At 38.0% G+C, this 18,434-nt stretch overlaps 1 protein-coding gene across 1 annotated transcript in view; it reads right to left on the bottom strand.

Moving 5' to 3' along the window:
• The window catches only part of LOC140170766 (uncharacterized), a 62,951-nt gene that overhangs the window by 30,247 nt on the left and 14,270 nt on the right, over positions 1–18,434 (bottom strand). Inside the window, exons 2-6 of the mRNA XM_072193992.1 lie at positions 13,082–13,190; positions 12,422–12,541; positions 11,344–11,712; positions 1,841–1,957; positions 484–915 (exon numbers count right to left, since the gene is read on the bottom strand). Coding sequence (XP_072050093.1) covers positions 484–915; positions 1,841–1,957; positions 11,344–11,712; positions 12,422–12,541; positions 13,082–13,160 — 1,117 coding nt within the window. The 5' untranslated portion in view covers positions 13,161–13,190. The remainder of the gene's footprint in view (positions 1–483; positions 916–1,840; positions 1,958–11,343; positions 11,713–12,421; positions 12,542–13,081; positions 13,191–18,434) is intronic.

Below are 18,434 nucleotides of genomic sequence, written 5' to 3'. Positions count from 1 at the left end.
GTGTAAGAATGAGAATAAAGGCGTTTTTAGCCACTGTCATGCATCATATCGTCTCATATAACACAGGGGATATCATTACTTTTGGTGTAAAACAACTCGGCTTCGCCTCATTGTTGTGGGCTTTTTTTTCTGTGAGATTTTGGCCAATTTTGATTTTAGAAAGTTATTTTTAGATGACATTTTTTAAATGTTAAATTCTTTGTTATAAAAATAATACCAATGCAAAATTGTGAGCAAAAACATGGGCTATTCCAGTTGAAATCCACTCCCTGTGAAAGACATGGCCTTAATCTTCCACACAGTGAGTGTGTAATTCAAATGGGGATACCTGCATGTGTGACTCCATTTGAAATCTACACCCCCTGTGTGTGAGATTACGGCCATGTCTTCCACAGCAGGTGTATGGATATCAACTCTGATATTCCAATATCATGTTTCGGTAATTATGTTTTTTGCCCCAATAAGGACATAATACAAGCTTACCTGTACAGCTAACTTGTTGACATCCAACTAGAGAGGTATTAGTGGGAGTACCCTGCATGTAGAAATTCACTGATGGATTTACTCCTCGATCAATACTTGCACAAACAAATTTCTGCCCCTGGCATGTGACTTGGTTAAGATCTAGAAACGTCTGGATGTTGCCGATGTTCATTGTGTTTGGTGGAATCCATGACGCACTCATTTGCTCACTAGATAACTGAGTCGTGGTCTCTGAGATGCGTTCCCCCTGACCATCCTGTTGGTTGCTAAGAAAGAGGTTGACTTGCCATAGATTGGTACCAATGATATTATAATTGGCGGAATTGCCTGGATACACAGCCAGGTTGAATTCAAAGCCATGTCTGTTTCGTCCTTCAAACAATGGATTACCAGAGATAAGGCTGATAGCAGTTTGACGAACCAAAATTGCTCCTGGAAATAAGGGGTAATAGATGAGAAGATGAAATACTTGCATCAGGGGTAGTGCTAGACCTAAACACTCCAGTGTCCGCAGGGACCCCCTAATGTGCAGAAAATGAAAAAGTAGGGGGTCCGAAGTAGAGTTTGGTGAGTCCGAGTTGCACAAATGCAGCATAAATAGTATGTCTGCAATAGCGCTAGATTGAAAAACTGGGGGACCCTGAACTTGCAGAAAATTTAAAAACAGGGGGTCCGAACTCTATTTTGGTGGGTCCGGGACCCCAAAGAGCAACCTAGCGCTACCCCTGATAGTACTGGTCTTTATGCTAATCTGGCAGAACTTACTTAAGGGTACTTGCCCTTGAAACAGCTTTTTAGTTAAAAGATTACTTTGAAAATAAATTTTAATCTCAGTAATATGAAATAGACGACTCAGATACTTGAATGCGGTTGCATGCTTATGTTCTGAAGCTGATGGTTGAGTCTACCAGTAATATTGTATATACATGTCAAATATTTAGTAAAGACTATCACTCACAGTTACGATGCTAACCAGGGCTCGAATTGCAGTGAGGCCATCAAGGCCATTGCCTGCCCTTTTTTAGTTTTGGCCTTGGTGCCCAGATCTTTGTCCACTTCAATGCATTTTTCATCACTTCTTTGTCTTTACTCTGTGGCCTTGAAAATGGGTGCCCCCAAAAATAAAAATTTGAGGCCTGCTGTCCTAGCATCATTTGACCACTTGCCAAGCACTAGGCTAGCGAGTGAGTGACCATGCTAGTGAGTGATTGACCACTCACCTAGCACCGTGCTAGCGAGTGATTGACCAACGCCTAGCAGAATGCTAGCGAGTGATTGACCACTTACCTTTAAAATCTAGACACAAATGCCTGCATATAGCATATAACCAACAACAACAAAAAGATAAAGAATTTACCAGAATTGCAGAGTCTTCCACTCCATCCAACAGGACATCTACATTGATATTCTTCACCGTCCACTGCTTGGCATTCCCCTCCATTCTGACATTGGTGTTGCCAACACGGATCAGTTTCTGTTGAATAAACAACATTTCGGCAATAGTATAAAAAATAGATTTTTAGTTTTAGTATGCAGCAGTAGAGAGGAACTGCTGGCCCTTTTGAAATGCATAAAGTAAGCCAGTGAGGAGAAAGGCCTTCATCTATAAATGCCAAGAAGACTAAAGTAATGGTTATTGATAGAAATAGAAATGGAGAGGACATTTTGATAGATGGTCAAAAGAATGGAACAATGGTCAATAAATGGAAAACCCCAACTGACAGAATATAACATAATTCATGAATTCCTATTTGGGCATTTTGTGATCCACAACCTCATCCCCCACTAGTCAAAAAAGTTGAGAATTTTATACCACTGGAAACCCATAACGTTCTGGTACACCATGACACATAATTAAAACAAAGTGACAATCATCCATAAACTCACAAACACAAAATCAGAATCAACTGAAATTTTGGGAATAAGTTTTTTTTTATGGGTATCTACTGAAAAATGCCACAAAAGGAGGATGCTAGGACCATGAAATACTCCTTTAAAGCTATGTGTGATTTGCATAAAAAATAGATTCCTATTTAAATGTTAGTTTTCACTGATAGCTACTGATCGCATTGGCCCCTTTTAATTTCGAGCCAAACAAATGAGGTAAAACAAAGAAAATTGGTATTTCATTCCAGCACCTACAATGCGTGTATTTAGCTCGCCGATTAGAATTATCATGATTATCAAGACATATTATATTTCAGACGAATGTACACCAATGGCCATTACAATAAGCCCTTTTGCAATTTCGGAAAATTGCAACTGCGCATACTCTCACATCGTCATACAGTTCTTCGACAAGAGATAAACAGAACCAATCTCCCCCATTGACGGCCGTGTGAATGAACTGCGACTCAAAGGAATCCCCTGTGATTTTTCTTGTCTTTACAAGATCAGCCATTTGAAACAATCACAATAAATACTTTGTTAGTATATATGCAAGTGCGAAGTTCACTCCCATTGAAATATACTGCATAAGTCACCGTGTTTATCTCCAATTCTTTTCATGGATATTACCCACAATGCACTCTGTTCTGAAATTGCAAAAGGGCTTATGATGCAAAAAGTAGAAATTCGAAAAAATTGAGGGCGTTGCTGTGAAGCAAATCACACATTTAATGGCTTATTTTTAATCATCTTTCAAAATTTACCCCAAAATGATGATTACAATAAATTACAACTTTGGAAAGAAAGCCAAAACTGAAAACCTTTTTGTCAATAACACTTTCCGTAGCAAAGTTACATCTTGTCTAAGATTGACTTTCATCAAAAAGATTCAGCTAACAAAACAGCATTTTGGTGGTGTTTCTAGATCTTAAATCTCATGATGATAGCAGCTTTTCTATGTGGAACTGCTATCAAAATCCCTCTAAAATTCCATGTGCGAGTGTCTCATCACCATCACTAAGTATAGACAACATATTTAAATGTAGGTTTCCTTGACCTACCTGTTCTTTTAAATTTCTATGTAAATATGTATTGTGTTGCCTGGCATGTACCTATGTCACAAAGGGGTTCGGTCATCGTCCGTGCAAGTCGCATTTTCAGATAGCTCCGGGCTATCTTTTTTAATCTAAGTTTTTTAATGATATGTTCAGCCATCTAAGTTTCCTGAGTTCATAATCTGACTTTTAACTGTTCCAAGCTTACGCTGGGCCGTGCATTTTTGCCCTTTTAACTATTCTTCGAGTTATTTTGGACATTTTTGATGTAACACAGTGTTGTAAATTTTCGCATACCGTCGGCCATTTTGATGTACTGTATACTCGTCGTGTATAAAATTTAGTGAACTTTTTAACTTTCGCTAAGTCTTTGGATATTTTAATCGCTGTTTTGTGCCTGGATATCATTTTATTATGGGGAATCTACGCATTTCATTAGCTGTTTTGACATATATGTGCTTTTTAAAGAAGATTGTAGTGCCTCTGGACATCTCATCAGCTGTACAACTCAACCCGCCCACCATATTGGATTTAGAACATTGGGCGTGTCCATCCTTTTTTGATTCAACGTTAAACATCACTGAAGACATGCCGGTGAGTCTGTTCCATTTTTCTCTTTTGTCATCAACAAGCCACAACAACCGTTTTGCCATTAAGAACTTGAATAGTACCACCCATCTGAGTTTGCTCATGTTAATGTTATCTGGGGATATCAACATCAACCCTGGTCCATATGCCCCAAGTACCCGTGTGGTGTTTGTAACAAGGCTGTGAAATGGAAGCAACAAGCCATCGAATGTGAAGGCTGCAGTGTATGGTATCATAAACAATGTTTGAATTTGAGTGACGAAGTGTTTGAAGCTTTACAAAATCATGTTTCTTACACCTGGATTTGTACCGCATGTGGCATTCCAAATTTTGCCTCATCCTTTTTTGACTTTACAGACAGTTTTGATTTATCAAACCCATTTGACCCATTGGCTGCATCGCCTGATACTAGCATGGATTCCTTTAAACCTTGAAAACCTGGAGCTTAGAGATGTTCACCATCCTACTTCTAGCCCCAAGCGTTCTGCTAGTCAAGAAAGTAAAGCCAAGCAGAAATCTAAGTGCAAGCCCATCAAGTTTCTAAACATAAACTGCCAGAGTGTTAAAGCAAAAAATGACCGTTTTCTGGTGATGCTCGACACAGAAAACCCGGACGTTATTACAGGTACAGAATCGTGGCTTAATAGTAATATTGCCACTGGTGAAGTAATCCCATCTTGCTACCAAGTCTTCAGAAATGATAGGAGTGGTGGCGACTCACATGGGGGTGTTTTCATCGCTATTAAAGACAATCTCATTGCTAATGAGGAGACGGACCTTATGACAGAAACAGAAAGCCTATGGGTAAGCATTCGCATGCAGGGAATGACGCCTATGTATGTGGGAGTTTTCTACTGTTCGCAAGTTACCAATACTGACTATGTGAAACAGCTTGATAGTGCTCTTAGTAAAATTCCACCTCAAGCTTCAGTGTGGTTGTTGGGAGATTTCAACCTTCCGGATGTCGATTGGGAAATTTTCAAGTTCAAGCCGGGAGGTCGCTATGCTGGACCCAGCAAAGCAATGCTGGAAATTGCGCTTGATTTAAATTTACATCAACAAGTGAAAGAGCCAACTAGACTAGACAGTATTCTTGATTTGTGCTTCACGAACTCGCCATCTTTTGTGGAAAGCGTGGTGGTTATTCCTGGTATTAGCGACCATGAAGCGGTGATTGTGAATGCTTCTGTGAAACCAAAGTTAGTTCGACCAGTCAAACGCAAGATTTTTCTCTACAAGAAAGCCAAGTTTGACGACATAGGGGGAAAAGATTAAGTCTTTCGACGAGAAGTTGACTCCACACTATATAAACGCTAAGACTGTTAATGAACTTGTGACTGAATTTAATCAAGTTATCCTGAATTCTATGGATGAATTTGTGCCTTCCAAAATGACTTCTTCAAGATGGAAGTTACCGTGGATCAACAATTCAATTAAGAAAGATATTTGTAAAAAGAAACGCCTTTATAATAAAGCAAAGAAACATGGCTCCACAGCTGCCTGGGATGCCTTCAAACATTTTCGTGAGACAAACAGACCGTAAAATCCGTAAAAGCAAAGCGAGAGTATGTTCATGATATCATCGGCGGTAGTCTAGAGAGTAACAACACTAAACCGTTCTGGAATTTCATCAAATCAAAGAGGCAGGAGGTGTTTGGCGTCTCATCTTTGACTTCTTCTGATGGTACCAAAGTCTGCTCTGCTAAAGACAAAGCTAATGTGCTTAACAACCAATTTTGTTCAGTATTTACCGATGAGGACAAAGATAATTTCCCTAATATGACGGACTCAGATTTTCCTGATTTACCAGATATTGTCGTTGACACGCATGGTGTTGAGAAACTTTTGCAAGATGTGAATCCAAATAAAGCTTCGGGCCCAGACGCTATACCAGCGAAGATTTTGAAAGTTTGCGCCTCTTCAATAGCTCCTGTGTTAACCAAGATTTGTCAAAAATCGCTTGATTCGGGATGTTTACCTGATGCCTGGCTTGATGCTAACGTAACTCCGCTTCATAAGAAAGGCGATAGAAGTAACCCTGGAAATTACAGACCAATTTCGTTGACATCAATTCCATGTAAGATTTTGGAGCATATCCTGCATCACCACATCATGAATCATTTTGATCAACATCACATATTGGTTGACGTGCAACATGGTTTTCGTAAAGGACGTTCTTGTGACACTCAATTATCTGCTCTTGTTGATGACCTTGTTAAGATTTTGGATGATAAAGGCCAGGCGGACCTAATTATTATGGATTTCAGCAAGGCGTTTGATTCAGTGCCCCACCAACGTCTTTTGATGAAGCTTCACCATATGGGAATTAGAAACAACACATTGAAGTGGCTTGAGTCTTTCCTTACTTGTCGTCACCAGCAGGTGGTTTTGGAAAGAGTTTCGTCCACCAGAGCTAGTGTTACGTCGGGGGTCCCCCAAGGTACAGTCTTGGGACCCCTACTGTTTTTGGCATACATTAATGATTTGCCGTCAAAAGTTCACTCAAAGGTCAGACTTTTTGCGGACGATTGTATTCTCTACAACAGAATACAATCCACCGAGGATTCGAGAAACTCCAAGAAGATCTTGATGCTTTAGTCAAATGGGAGAGAGACTGGCAGATGTCTTTTAATTCTTCCAAGTGCTTCAGTATGAGAGTCACTCACAAGAGGAATCCAGTTACCAAGAATTACAAGATGGGTCACCATATCCTCGAGGAGGTGAAACATCACCCGTACCTCGGCGTTGAACTTAGCAATGATTTGAAATGGTCTACTCACATCAATCAAACTGTTACCAAGGCTAATAAAATGCTGGGCTTGCTGAAGAGAAACATATATTACTGCAACAACAGCACTAAGTCTATTGCCTACAAGTCCCTGATAAGACCCAAGTTAGAGTACTGCTCCGGGATCTGGGATCCACAGCACAAATCAGATGGGGATAAGTTAGAAAGAATCCAAAAAAGAGCTGCCAGGTTTACTGTTGGCGACTACAGCAGGGAGTCCAGTATCACTAAAATTCTTGCTGATTTAGAGTGGGAACCTCTTCAGGACCGTAGGACCAAATTCCGCTTGACGACCATCTACAAAGAAACTCACGGGTACATACCAAGTAACATCAAATGTCATCTTCGTGATACAAATTCATCCAGTCAACCCAGCCCAGCTAGCCAAAATACGTTTTTATAACGTTAAAAACCCGTTTCACTTTGGTTTGGAAAACGTTTCAATATTGCGTTTTAAAAACGGAAAAGTGTGGAGTTTTGAATACGCTTTAGTAACGTTTTCATGTAACGTTAAAAAAACGCCATTATAACGTTAAAAAAACATATCAGTTTGGTTACAAATACGTTTCAATATTTACGTTTTAAAAACGTAAAATGTGGCGTTTTGCAAGCGTTTTAGTAACGTTTTAAAAACGCCAATATAACGTTAAAAATTGTATCGAAAAACAGTTGAACAATAATTCTTTACTACTTTACTACTGCAGCAAGCGATGCGACGTTATGGTTACATCCGTACATGATCCGTGATAATGTTTTGTGATTGGAGTCAGACGTAAACTCTGTAGTAAAACATGAAGCCGTATGTTGTTATACACCAGCCAAGGCCGATAAACTTACACCATTAGCTAACGTATGACCCCAACAGCTCCATGTTCCTATAGGCCATTGTTAAGTTACTTCTTACTGGCTGCAGGCTGCAACATCAAACATGTATATTTGTCTACCCCGGGTGTCTACCTGTTTTGATTATGATAAAAGTCTAAAATATACTTTAACTTACCCGAAAATGTCACTTTTTTGGAAAATATTACAGTATCCGATTTGCAACAGTTATAAAGTCAGCTCTGAGTCATGAGAGTGTAATGCAGAAACAAATCGGCAAAAAACCTACAATACATTCCAAAAGAACATTTGGTCCCCGAGCTTGGTCAAAGATTTATAACACCGAAAGGCTGATAGGCCTATACACAGACATTTAAGTATTTTCTCCATAATAATCCTGCAGCAGATCTAGAGCGACGAGTTGATTTGAAATATAAATATACATGTAATAATATAACTGTCAGGCTGTCCAGTGCGATGTGAAAGAAGAACATGTTTGTAAACCGCTATACCGGTTGCTATACTTGAGTTCAAACCCGGAGTTCAAATACCACTTTCAAATCGCAGACCCTTTTCAGGGTCAAGTTCGTATAGTCTCATTCCCAGTAGGCCTACGCGAATTGCTTGCATACCGTGTTATCACTTTGCAGCCAAAGCAGAGCTACGAGGTTGCAAAGATAATTGAAACGCTTGCAAAAACAATAAATTTACGATCTTTCATAATTACAAACGTCAAGACAACGGTTTAGAAGTTCATTGATCTCTATTTTTGCAGGTCAGTACAATGAATGTAGAAGGCCCATGTTTTCCTATATCAGAAAAGTCTGTTGAAGATACATTTCATCGAAATATTTGCACAACATTTAATAGATACTTTTTGAGGAATAACTTTCAATTCTATATTTTGACAATTGACTTAATGATGATGTTGATGATGATGGTGTTGATGATAATAATGATGATGATGATGATGATGATGATGATGATGATGATGATGATGATGATGATGAATGGCAACATACGATTAATATAATAATGACAAAATAAATGCCTAAGTTACGAAAATATTTGGTTGTAATAAAACGTTATATGAACGCTTGTTTTGTTAGCATTTTGCACACGTTAGAATTTAGTTATTAACACGTTTTGGTGTAAACAATCATCAATCAAGAAACCAACTGTTACGCGGTAGCGTTTTTAAAACAGCTTTTAAAACGTTTTACAAAAACGAAACCAAACTAAAACCAATTTGAAACGTTTTGAAAACGTTTTGTGTTTGCTGGGAGGACCAGGCAATCGGGGGCCTTATCTTACAACATAATCACCACAAAAAATGCAAAGACTGTTATAGGCACTCGCTTTATCCAAAGACTATTCGCGAATGGAACCAACTCGACCAGAACCTACGCACCGCACCCGACGTCAAGACCTTCAAGACCAATAGAAACCATCAACATCAAGGCGCTGACTTCAAAGGCCCACTTTAATATTTAACGCGACTTGCGCATGACCCCCCAACGTGTCGACAACCAGAGATGGTGATTTATGCGTGACAAGACAGATACAGATACCTAAACCATGGCACGGCTGCAAAATTCGGCTACTTTCGAAGACGAAGCTTCATGATTTGACCCAACTTTACTTGTTTACTTGCCAGTTCATCCCACCAGTTCATGAGATTAGTGATTTTATTAGCCCAATTTACTGTTTTTTGAGAAATTAGGAAAACTAATTCATTACACGAACTATGGAACGGCTAATATCAAATGACAAGCCAAAAATTAGCCCAGTTTCAAAAATTTGTACACAGAGGATAAGCACAGCCCGAATACAAACTAAGACAGCCTGTGACCAGTAATCTGGTCACATTTCCTGGCCCATGATTGGCTGAAAGTTTGCAAGAAATGTTTTCTACCAAGTTTCCCATAATTATCGAGAATCAATTAGGCCTACTGTTTTTGCTTAAGGGCAGTGGCGTAACTCCTATGGGCTCTGGGGGGGCGTGCCCCCGGGCACCCGGGCTAAGGGGCACCCAAGCCTGGATAGCCTTTGACACGACAGTACTTTGTTATAGGAAAGAAGTGGAAACCTTTACCCACCATGCATTGAATTACTCTTCATTTGGGTGCCCCTTCAACACAAAATTTTTTGGCAGCTTGGCCAGGCGTTACAACTATATAAATTGTCATTTTAAAGACCTAAATTCAACTTGATTAAATACCAAATTAGTGGTATTTATGCACATTTTCAGCGCCCATATCAATTGTTTTAGGAAGAGGGGGTATTTTGTATTCTTGCCCTGGGCCATATGCTACTAGTGACTTGAGTCTCCAAAGTAAAGACATTTAGAGAATATGAAAACATTTTGTTTTATTAACATGAACTGCATTGAAACATGAAATAAATTTAATCTGAAACACTTAGTAAGTTATTCGGTAGGTCTATGGCTTTCAATACTAAAATTGATTAGCTCTGCACCATGTTGGTCAGGGGCACCCGAACTACTTTCGCCCCCGGGCACCCTGACCCAAAGTTACGCCACTGCTTAAGGGATCTGGAATGAGCGTTGTGAGCGTTTTGACAGTATTTTTGTGGGACATGAGAGCACATGAGACATATCGAATTGCATTCTGAAGAATGTCATTCTGATATCAAATAATTTTCATTTTTTTAAATTTACGATTACAAATTTTATGACAAATTATTAAAATTTGATATTTTTCACATTTTTGATATATAACAGTCCCCGAAGTAAATTTTATAAATCTAATGATATATATTCGTAAAGTGTATGTAGCTGGGAGGAAAAGCCGACGATTAATTGAAAATGTTGACCTTTCATATTGAAGATATTGATTTTTTCCCCAAAAGACCTAATTGTTTTTGGTGTTTTGGGGAAAAAAATAAATATCTTGAATACAAAAGGTCAAAATTTTCAATTGATCGTCGGCTTTTCATTCCACCTACATGCACTTTAATTACATATTATCAGATTTATAAAGTTTACTTCGAGTACTGTTAAATATCAAAAATATCAATTTTTAATCATTTGCCATAAACTGTGTATTACATTGCGAATTTCACAAAATCAAAATTATTGGATATCAGAAGGACATTCTTCGTGTTCAGAATACAATTCGATATGTCTGATGTGCTCTAATGTACCACAATAAATACTGTCCAAAGGTTCATACCCCACCCCTTAATCCTAATCATTCAGTTTGAATATTGGGAATGAAAATCAAAAATCCATATTGAATACATTTTATTTCATTAGGCATATATTAATTCTGTTTTTGGTCCCAGCCATCTTGACGTTGTGTCATCTTGACCTCAAAATGACATCTGATGACATTTGAATAACCTTTAAATTTTGTCCAACATACCAAGATGGAACATGCACATGCACCCCTCCCACACACACAACCACCCCACACCCCCACTTGTATACAATAGGCCTACATACAAAAAGAATACACTATCGCAAAATCGCAATGCCCCCTAAAGCTGGGGGATAATGACATCAACAAAATCATATCATCAGAGAAACCAAACACAGATGCAGTAAACTGTACCTCTTATCTCTTAATGCTATACAGAGGTGTTTTTAAAACATGACATGATCATTTTTCGCAAGGGGCGACCGTTAAAAACAACAACAACAAAAACAAACAAAAAACAAAACAACATCAACAAACCAAAACAACAACAACAACTGACCTCTTGTGTAGTAAATGTGAAAGCCCGGTTCATTTATATTCCGATCCGTCTCCCAATATAATGTTAGCTGATTGGTCTGATAAGTAACAGGCGCTACATTCAATGGTCCCCCGTGATACCGTGTGTATCCATTCGGTAGGTCATAAGTGTCTATATCCCAACTATTTTCATAAAATGTCGGTCCTTCAGCAATATACAAATCGTCTTTGAACTCTTCTGTGTCAAACTGGGTGAAGACGAAGGTGATAGTTTCAGCCTCTGGTACTCGCACTAAGTACAGACATTTTTCGTTGAAACCATAAGAGTTTGGAAAGTTTGGAGATGTTATATTGCCACTCTCAGTGTATGAATTAGCACCACAGTTTTTCTCTGAAACAAGACAAAACCGTATCATAAGAAAAATATTATATTTTATTGATTATCATTATAGGAAGGGAGGAATATGTTGTCGTTTTTGGTTCCAGTTTATGTCTGCTCATACAACCACCACGATCATCATCATCATCATCATCATCATCATCATCATCATCATCATCATCATCATCATTATCATTATCATTATCATTATCATTATCATCAACATTATCATCATCATCATCAACATCGCCATCACCATCACTATAACTATCATCATCATCATCATCATCGTCATCATCACCATCATCATCACTGTCGTCGTCGTCATCATCATCATTGTCATCATCATGATCATCATCATCATCATCATCATCATCACCATCATCATTACCGTCATCAACATCAACATCACCATTATCATAATTATCATCATCACCATCATCATCACCATCATTGTCATTACCATTAGCATCATCATTAGCATCATCATCATCAGCAGCAGCAGCAACAGCAACAGCAACAGTAGCATCGTCATAATGATCGGGAGCATAATCAAATTTTCTTATTATCTATCTCATTTTTCTATCCTGTTCTTCTGTATTCACACTCCTCCCTCCTCTCGTCCCCTTCCTGTTCCCCAACTTTTCCGCACTTTTCTTTTCCTTTCCGCATCCTCATCCTTCTTCCTCATCATCTTCCCTTCTTTGTGTAAATTTCTTACCTCCGAATCTCGTTTGACAGTCTTGTCCCATATAGTCATTGACACATAAGCAAACATAGTAAGGAGCCAGTATGGCATGTCGACAGCTTCCACCATTCTGACAAGGATTCTGTTGGCAAGCTAAAAGTACAATGCAATTGTTTGTGTTATTGTTTATTATTATAATTGTTATTGTTATTGTTATTGTAAGTATTAGTATTAATACTCATTGCACAAAGTGAGATATCCTTTAAAAGCTTAACAAATCAAAAAAAATTTAATTCCAACATTGTTTGCAGCTACAATTCCCGACTTTTACTTAATTAATATAACTAAAATGATCTCAATAATGATTTTTCAATATCAAATGATATCTCTTATGGGCTGTGCAATAAATTACTTGCTCCCTTATCGGCCTGCCAAAAATAGTTGTCCCCCCTTCCACCCTTTATTTTTTGAAATCCCAATTTGCGAGCGCGGTGAATCGGAAAATTTTCACATTTAAGCGTTTTAAGTAATCGTTCCTTAGCCTTTAGAGTGTTTTATTTGCATGTACACGGTGCAAATGAATGTGTGCAAAAATCGATTCCCCTTTTGGCTTGCAAATTTTTTACCCCCCCCAAAATGACCCTCCCATGGCTTACAGTTATTGTACAGCCCTTATAGTTTAATGGCACTTACGATTTTGAGCATGGCAAGAGAGTACGAGTGCAGCCAAAAGGAAAATGCATACGAAGGTTGGCTTCCATTTCACGTCCATGATGATGATGCCACCAAGGTAACAAATTATCTGTAAAGAATGAAAGAAAGTCACAAATTATGACTAGTAATCATTTGCATTCTATCTATTACGACATACCGGACAAACCAATAAATAAATTAACATTTGGTGGTGAGAATAGTTTAAACTAAGTGAAAAAGCAATGACATTCGAATCATACAAAATGTACATTAGCTCAAGGGAAAATCACACTTGAAAATAAATATAAAGAACGGTACTTTGCAATGAAATATTACAATATTGCAGAAATAATGACCTTGATATTAAGGTACACACACTTTTGACAGCATGTACTTCCCAAATAGTTTTCATTTTGTTTTCCATATTATTAAAGTATAGATCTTTGAGCATTAGTGGTGAAATAATCTAAGAAAAGGTTGTAAGATTATGCTCTTTTAAATAAAAATGACGACATTAAAGCAAAACTGTCCCGTTGAAGGTTTCTCACTGCTGCTACAGGTGTTGGTCCATAGTTCATAAGCATGACCAGTCTAAAGGCATAACCAATTGAAGTTCAAAACTCAACCGAACTTGATCAGAAACCTAAAATTGACCACCGTAGCACTGATTCCAATGATTTGTGTTTGATATACAAACAAACCGGCAACCTTGACTGACATGGTCCATTCAGCAGATACAAATTTAATTAATAATTAAGAACTAATCATTATTACGTATCAAGGTTTTCAGGACACGGTGCTTTAATACACAAATATTTAATCATTGTTTCCCGACAAAGAAAGTTGCTTGTTAATACCATTCATTCGTGAAGCAGGTTAAAAGTCAACTTTCAAATAGTTTCTGTTCCCTAATATCACCCGACAAGTCTATAGTTCAGCCGATATTGTTCGCTCGTTGGCCCAAACGGAGATTTTAATGATTATAATTTTTAAAAAAGTTCAACTGAAATGAGTCGTTATGGTAACGAAAGGTTATTACCCTTGACATGTTTTTGTAGATTTCATTGACACTTAAGGTTGTACTTGCCTTTTCCCTCAATATTACCTCTGGCTTGTTTTCCTATTATACAACATTGAACAAAGCTCTAACCTTTTGTGGAGGATTATCGTGATTTCAGACGACTAGATTTATTCAGAACTTTGAAATATTGTACGAACAATTATTTTAAAAAGTTATAAATGCAAGAAATGTATATATGTAACAACTGACAACAATTTACCATTGTTTTATATTTCTGGAAGAGATAATCTGGTTAATTTGTTAGTTTTGGAAAAGCGGTGTCGCGATTTGACCCAAACTACTGGCGCAGGCATACAATACCAAAACATCGATCTATTGTCCAATTTACCAGGTAAATTTGCTATAAAGTCATTTTTGAATCTGATAAAGGCGGTTTATATGGATATGTAAGAATCATGGTCCTGACATATTTGTGGTATCGTTACGATGCAAATTACATAGCCATGGTTAAGTCAACCAATAACGATCATTTATTAAGATGAAGGCGTTGACCGAATGCGAAATGTCACCAAGCAATTTCGGTTCGATTTCTGCAGTAGGAAAAACTTTCAGACAGAAGCATTTTGAGTTGTTTCAAAATAGATAGCGACGGCAAGAAAACGAAAACAAGTAGTACTCCCACCACCACCACCAAACCACACACACACATCCACACAAAATAATATGACACTTTTCAACAGCAAAGTATAGATTTCGGCGGATTTACAATTTCAAGGTCAAAGTTTACATAAAAACTCAAAACCCACATTAATGACCTTTTTGCTCATACCTCAGGAAGGATACATTATAGATAGGTCAAACTGTTTATGAACATACTGTATCTGGGGATGAGCTTTGGCATAACATTGAAATGGCACATGACAACTGCAAACACAATCAGAGTTTTGAGACTGATCAATGATATTACAGGAAGGAAATTGTCATTGAGAGTCTGGTAGGAGAATGAGAGAGTGAACAACTGGTTTAATAATTTCAAAGATCTACTATAAGGACGTCCCCCTTGGAGAAGATGATATGATAGAGCCCCTTGCCCCTTTCAAGACTAACCCCGCTGGCAGATAGCCCTACCCATACCAATGCTATACCCTATCTATTTGTGATAATGCTAGACTACGCCAGAATCGCTGTTAATGGCAAGAACGATGAAGAAGCAGCACTTGGATTCCATTAATGAAGAAAGAGCAGATGAATTGGGCCAGACGTGGTATGAAAGAGATCTTCGCTGATGACATTGAACCCTGTTAGACTCACAAATACAAGGACTACATGTACTTCAAAGAAGGGTTGATTATCAATTGGCCACCAAGACGAAGTTCATACCTATACCTTTCAACCAAGCCCGTGACAGGTTAACATTAACACAAAATTTGTACGGCTCTAAGGCGAGGTGAAAAGCAGCAGCTTGGTGAGTAGGCCTATATAATAGCTTCAACAATATCTGGAAGTCTGCTCTACTGAAGAAATTAAACTCCGGATCTCAGCGCAACAGTGGAGTCTGTGGATGAGACGCCTGGACCATGACTCTCAAATAATCTAAAGAGCTGCATGGCTGTTCTGCCCTACCACGACAAAAGGAAGTAATGGACAATTTTATGTTATTGAGATATGGGACAAAAGCACATTTTGGAACAATGTATTCAATATTTAAATAAATACTCAGCTAATTTAATGTTTACACTTGCCCTGGACACTTGCACTCAAATGCTATGGCAGTGTACAATAACCACTGGAAACACCACACAAATAACTGTATGGAGACCTTTCAAGGCTGTCAGAGAACATCAGAGAGAGCCTCGCTTCGCTGGACATTTGCTTCAGGAGTAAGAGCGAACATTGACATCCATGCATGTAGCAAGAAACCCCGGTAGCTCGTTACGCTCAAACAGTCAAACATTGGACTGGAAGCATCCGGGAAACTGCGATGCAGGACAGGAGGATATGGAGGGCTGTCCTTCGGGAAAACCACCGAAATAATAAACTGAGTAAGAACATGAGAAAAACCTCATTAAAAAAAATCCGACAGTGTTTACGTTGACTCACAGTAACTTCTCTTTAACATAGGAAGGGCCGTTTAAAACATTGTTAAGAGCTGCCCCCATTTCGACCACATTGTGTTCTATTGTTATATGACCTCAGAGACCCTAGCTATAAGTCGTTTAAACTTTAAGTAGGTTCAAACAGTAAATATTCTTTTGAATCGCAAGTACAACAATAAGAGTGCGATTTTGTTGGAGTTTTAAACATTATTATCTGGGTTGCGGTTACTCCCGGGGTGAACTTCTCCATGCTCTGTAACTCTGGGATTTAATTTTGAGACCAAATGTGTGACCCAACATGGGTAAATGAGACAGATAATATTTCCGTAATACCGTAAAACCTCGTCTACAAGCATATAGAGTGCTTCTGGTGAAAGCTACATTAATCAAGGCGCCATTATGGAGTTTGACCAAATAATTTACGGATCCAAGCATTATAATTATACAAACAAGTATTACTTTAAGACCAGACTATTGTAATGTCATATTTACGCTTGTTTCGAATGATTTAGCTTTCATAACAAACACTATATATGCTTGTAGACGAGGTTTTACGGTATTTGAAGTTGCTAAATTAAGTTTTGGTATCACAATAATATCAAAATGATGTAGGATTAATGCATTTATACAATATTGTCAAAATATACAGTGACCAATAAATTTGGAAACGCGCAGGTACAGGAGAGCACGAAGTGAACGGAAATCAATATGTCAACATCATCAAAACTGCATCAACCGACAAGACTGCAGATATCAGTTGGAACCTTACATCTCTAGTCAGAACCCCGGGCGGAACTTCGGTACGTCCGTCAAGTAGGTAAGTATGGTCCCGGAGTATGGTTGACAAGAGTTGGCTATGTTTCTCAGAAGTTCACTCGACAGGTTGATCATATGATCCTGTATTGATACAAACTTAATTTTCAATTATTTACGCATCAAATAATGTATTTCCATTTGGTATAAACCAAACTATATAAGCAACCAGGCGAGATAAATATCATGTTATTTTTGCGCTTTGATACTACACCACAAATATCAAAAATCAACACAAAACCATGACAACGTGAATGCCTTCTAGGTATGTCATATAACTACAATTCTGTTACTTTGCTGACTTGTTGGCCGTAGGAAGCTTAATCCGATCACTTTTTATTGATATTAAATCAGGAGAAAGTTTTTTTGTCGTTCATTAAAAGAAGTGACCTTCTTAGGTATGCCGAGGCCATGCGTCATTATGGTCAACTAATTTTAGCAGTAAAACGATTTGGATTTAGCTTTGGCCTATTGCACCATATTTTGTTAAGTAGGGCGAAAAGGATTTGTCCTCTTGAACTAAAATTTACTGTATTTGGTCGCAAATTACTCACGGTATAAAATGTAGTTGTAATGTTATATGACAGATTGAATAGTAAAACATATTGAGACATAGCATGTGAAACGCTCTGTGCGCATATCCCTGCTTTAAGACCTCAGGTCAACTTCAGCAAGGAGGTTTTAACCATAGCTATTACAATAACTATATGGGCGCAAACCTGTCAGCAGTCTCTACATACTAGTTTCATAACAGATGGATGGTGATGGTGCATGTGATTAGCTGTTAATGCCTAGACTATGATATGACTTATATAAAGTACCAACGATCAGGTATCAACTAAAATGAAGATTCGCGTTTCAGAATGGCACTTTGATAGTGCTATATAGCCTATAGTGGTGCAGACCAGAGTACGGGTTTCCACATTGGGCGTCGATTTATTATCACAAGGTACTGGGTTCGAACCACAGATGTGTTATCACATACACGTTGTGCCACCTTGTGTACACCATACCCTTAGTACCTCTCTCCAGATATGCTGGAAAGCAGCAGGTGTAGTTGCCACTATAATATCCACAATATTTGCAATTTATTTCACGAGCTTACTGGTTTAAAATTAATAATTTTGTTGTGTCCTGTCAAAGTTTATTGACATATTGTCCATGTCCATACATATTATTTCTGTTATATTTGTGGGAAACTATTATATATAAATGCCGCCATATTTCAGTAAGATAATGTCAAACGTGATTGCGAAAACTAGTATAATAATTCTAGCAATCACAAGATTACATGAAACAAAATTATTTTGCAATGTGCATTTTTCAATAATTTGTTATTCTCAAGCTTATTTATAGGTCCTAACCTAAATCACAAGCAAGGGTTTGATCTTTTCATATTTAGCTCCACATGAACTTGAACAAA

Source organism: Amphiura filiformis, chromosome 15 (genome assembly GCF_039555335.1).
Source record: "Amphiura filiformis chromosome 15, Afil_fr2py, whole genome shotgun sequence".
Lineage (NCBI taxonomy): Eukaryota > Metazoa > Echinodermata > Ophiuroidea > Amphilepidida > Amphiuridae > Amphiura > Amphiura filiformis.
The sequence above is the reverse complement of the archived record's forward strand: the minus strand, read 5'-3'. Positions and strand labels throughout refer to the sequence as shown.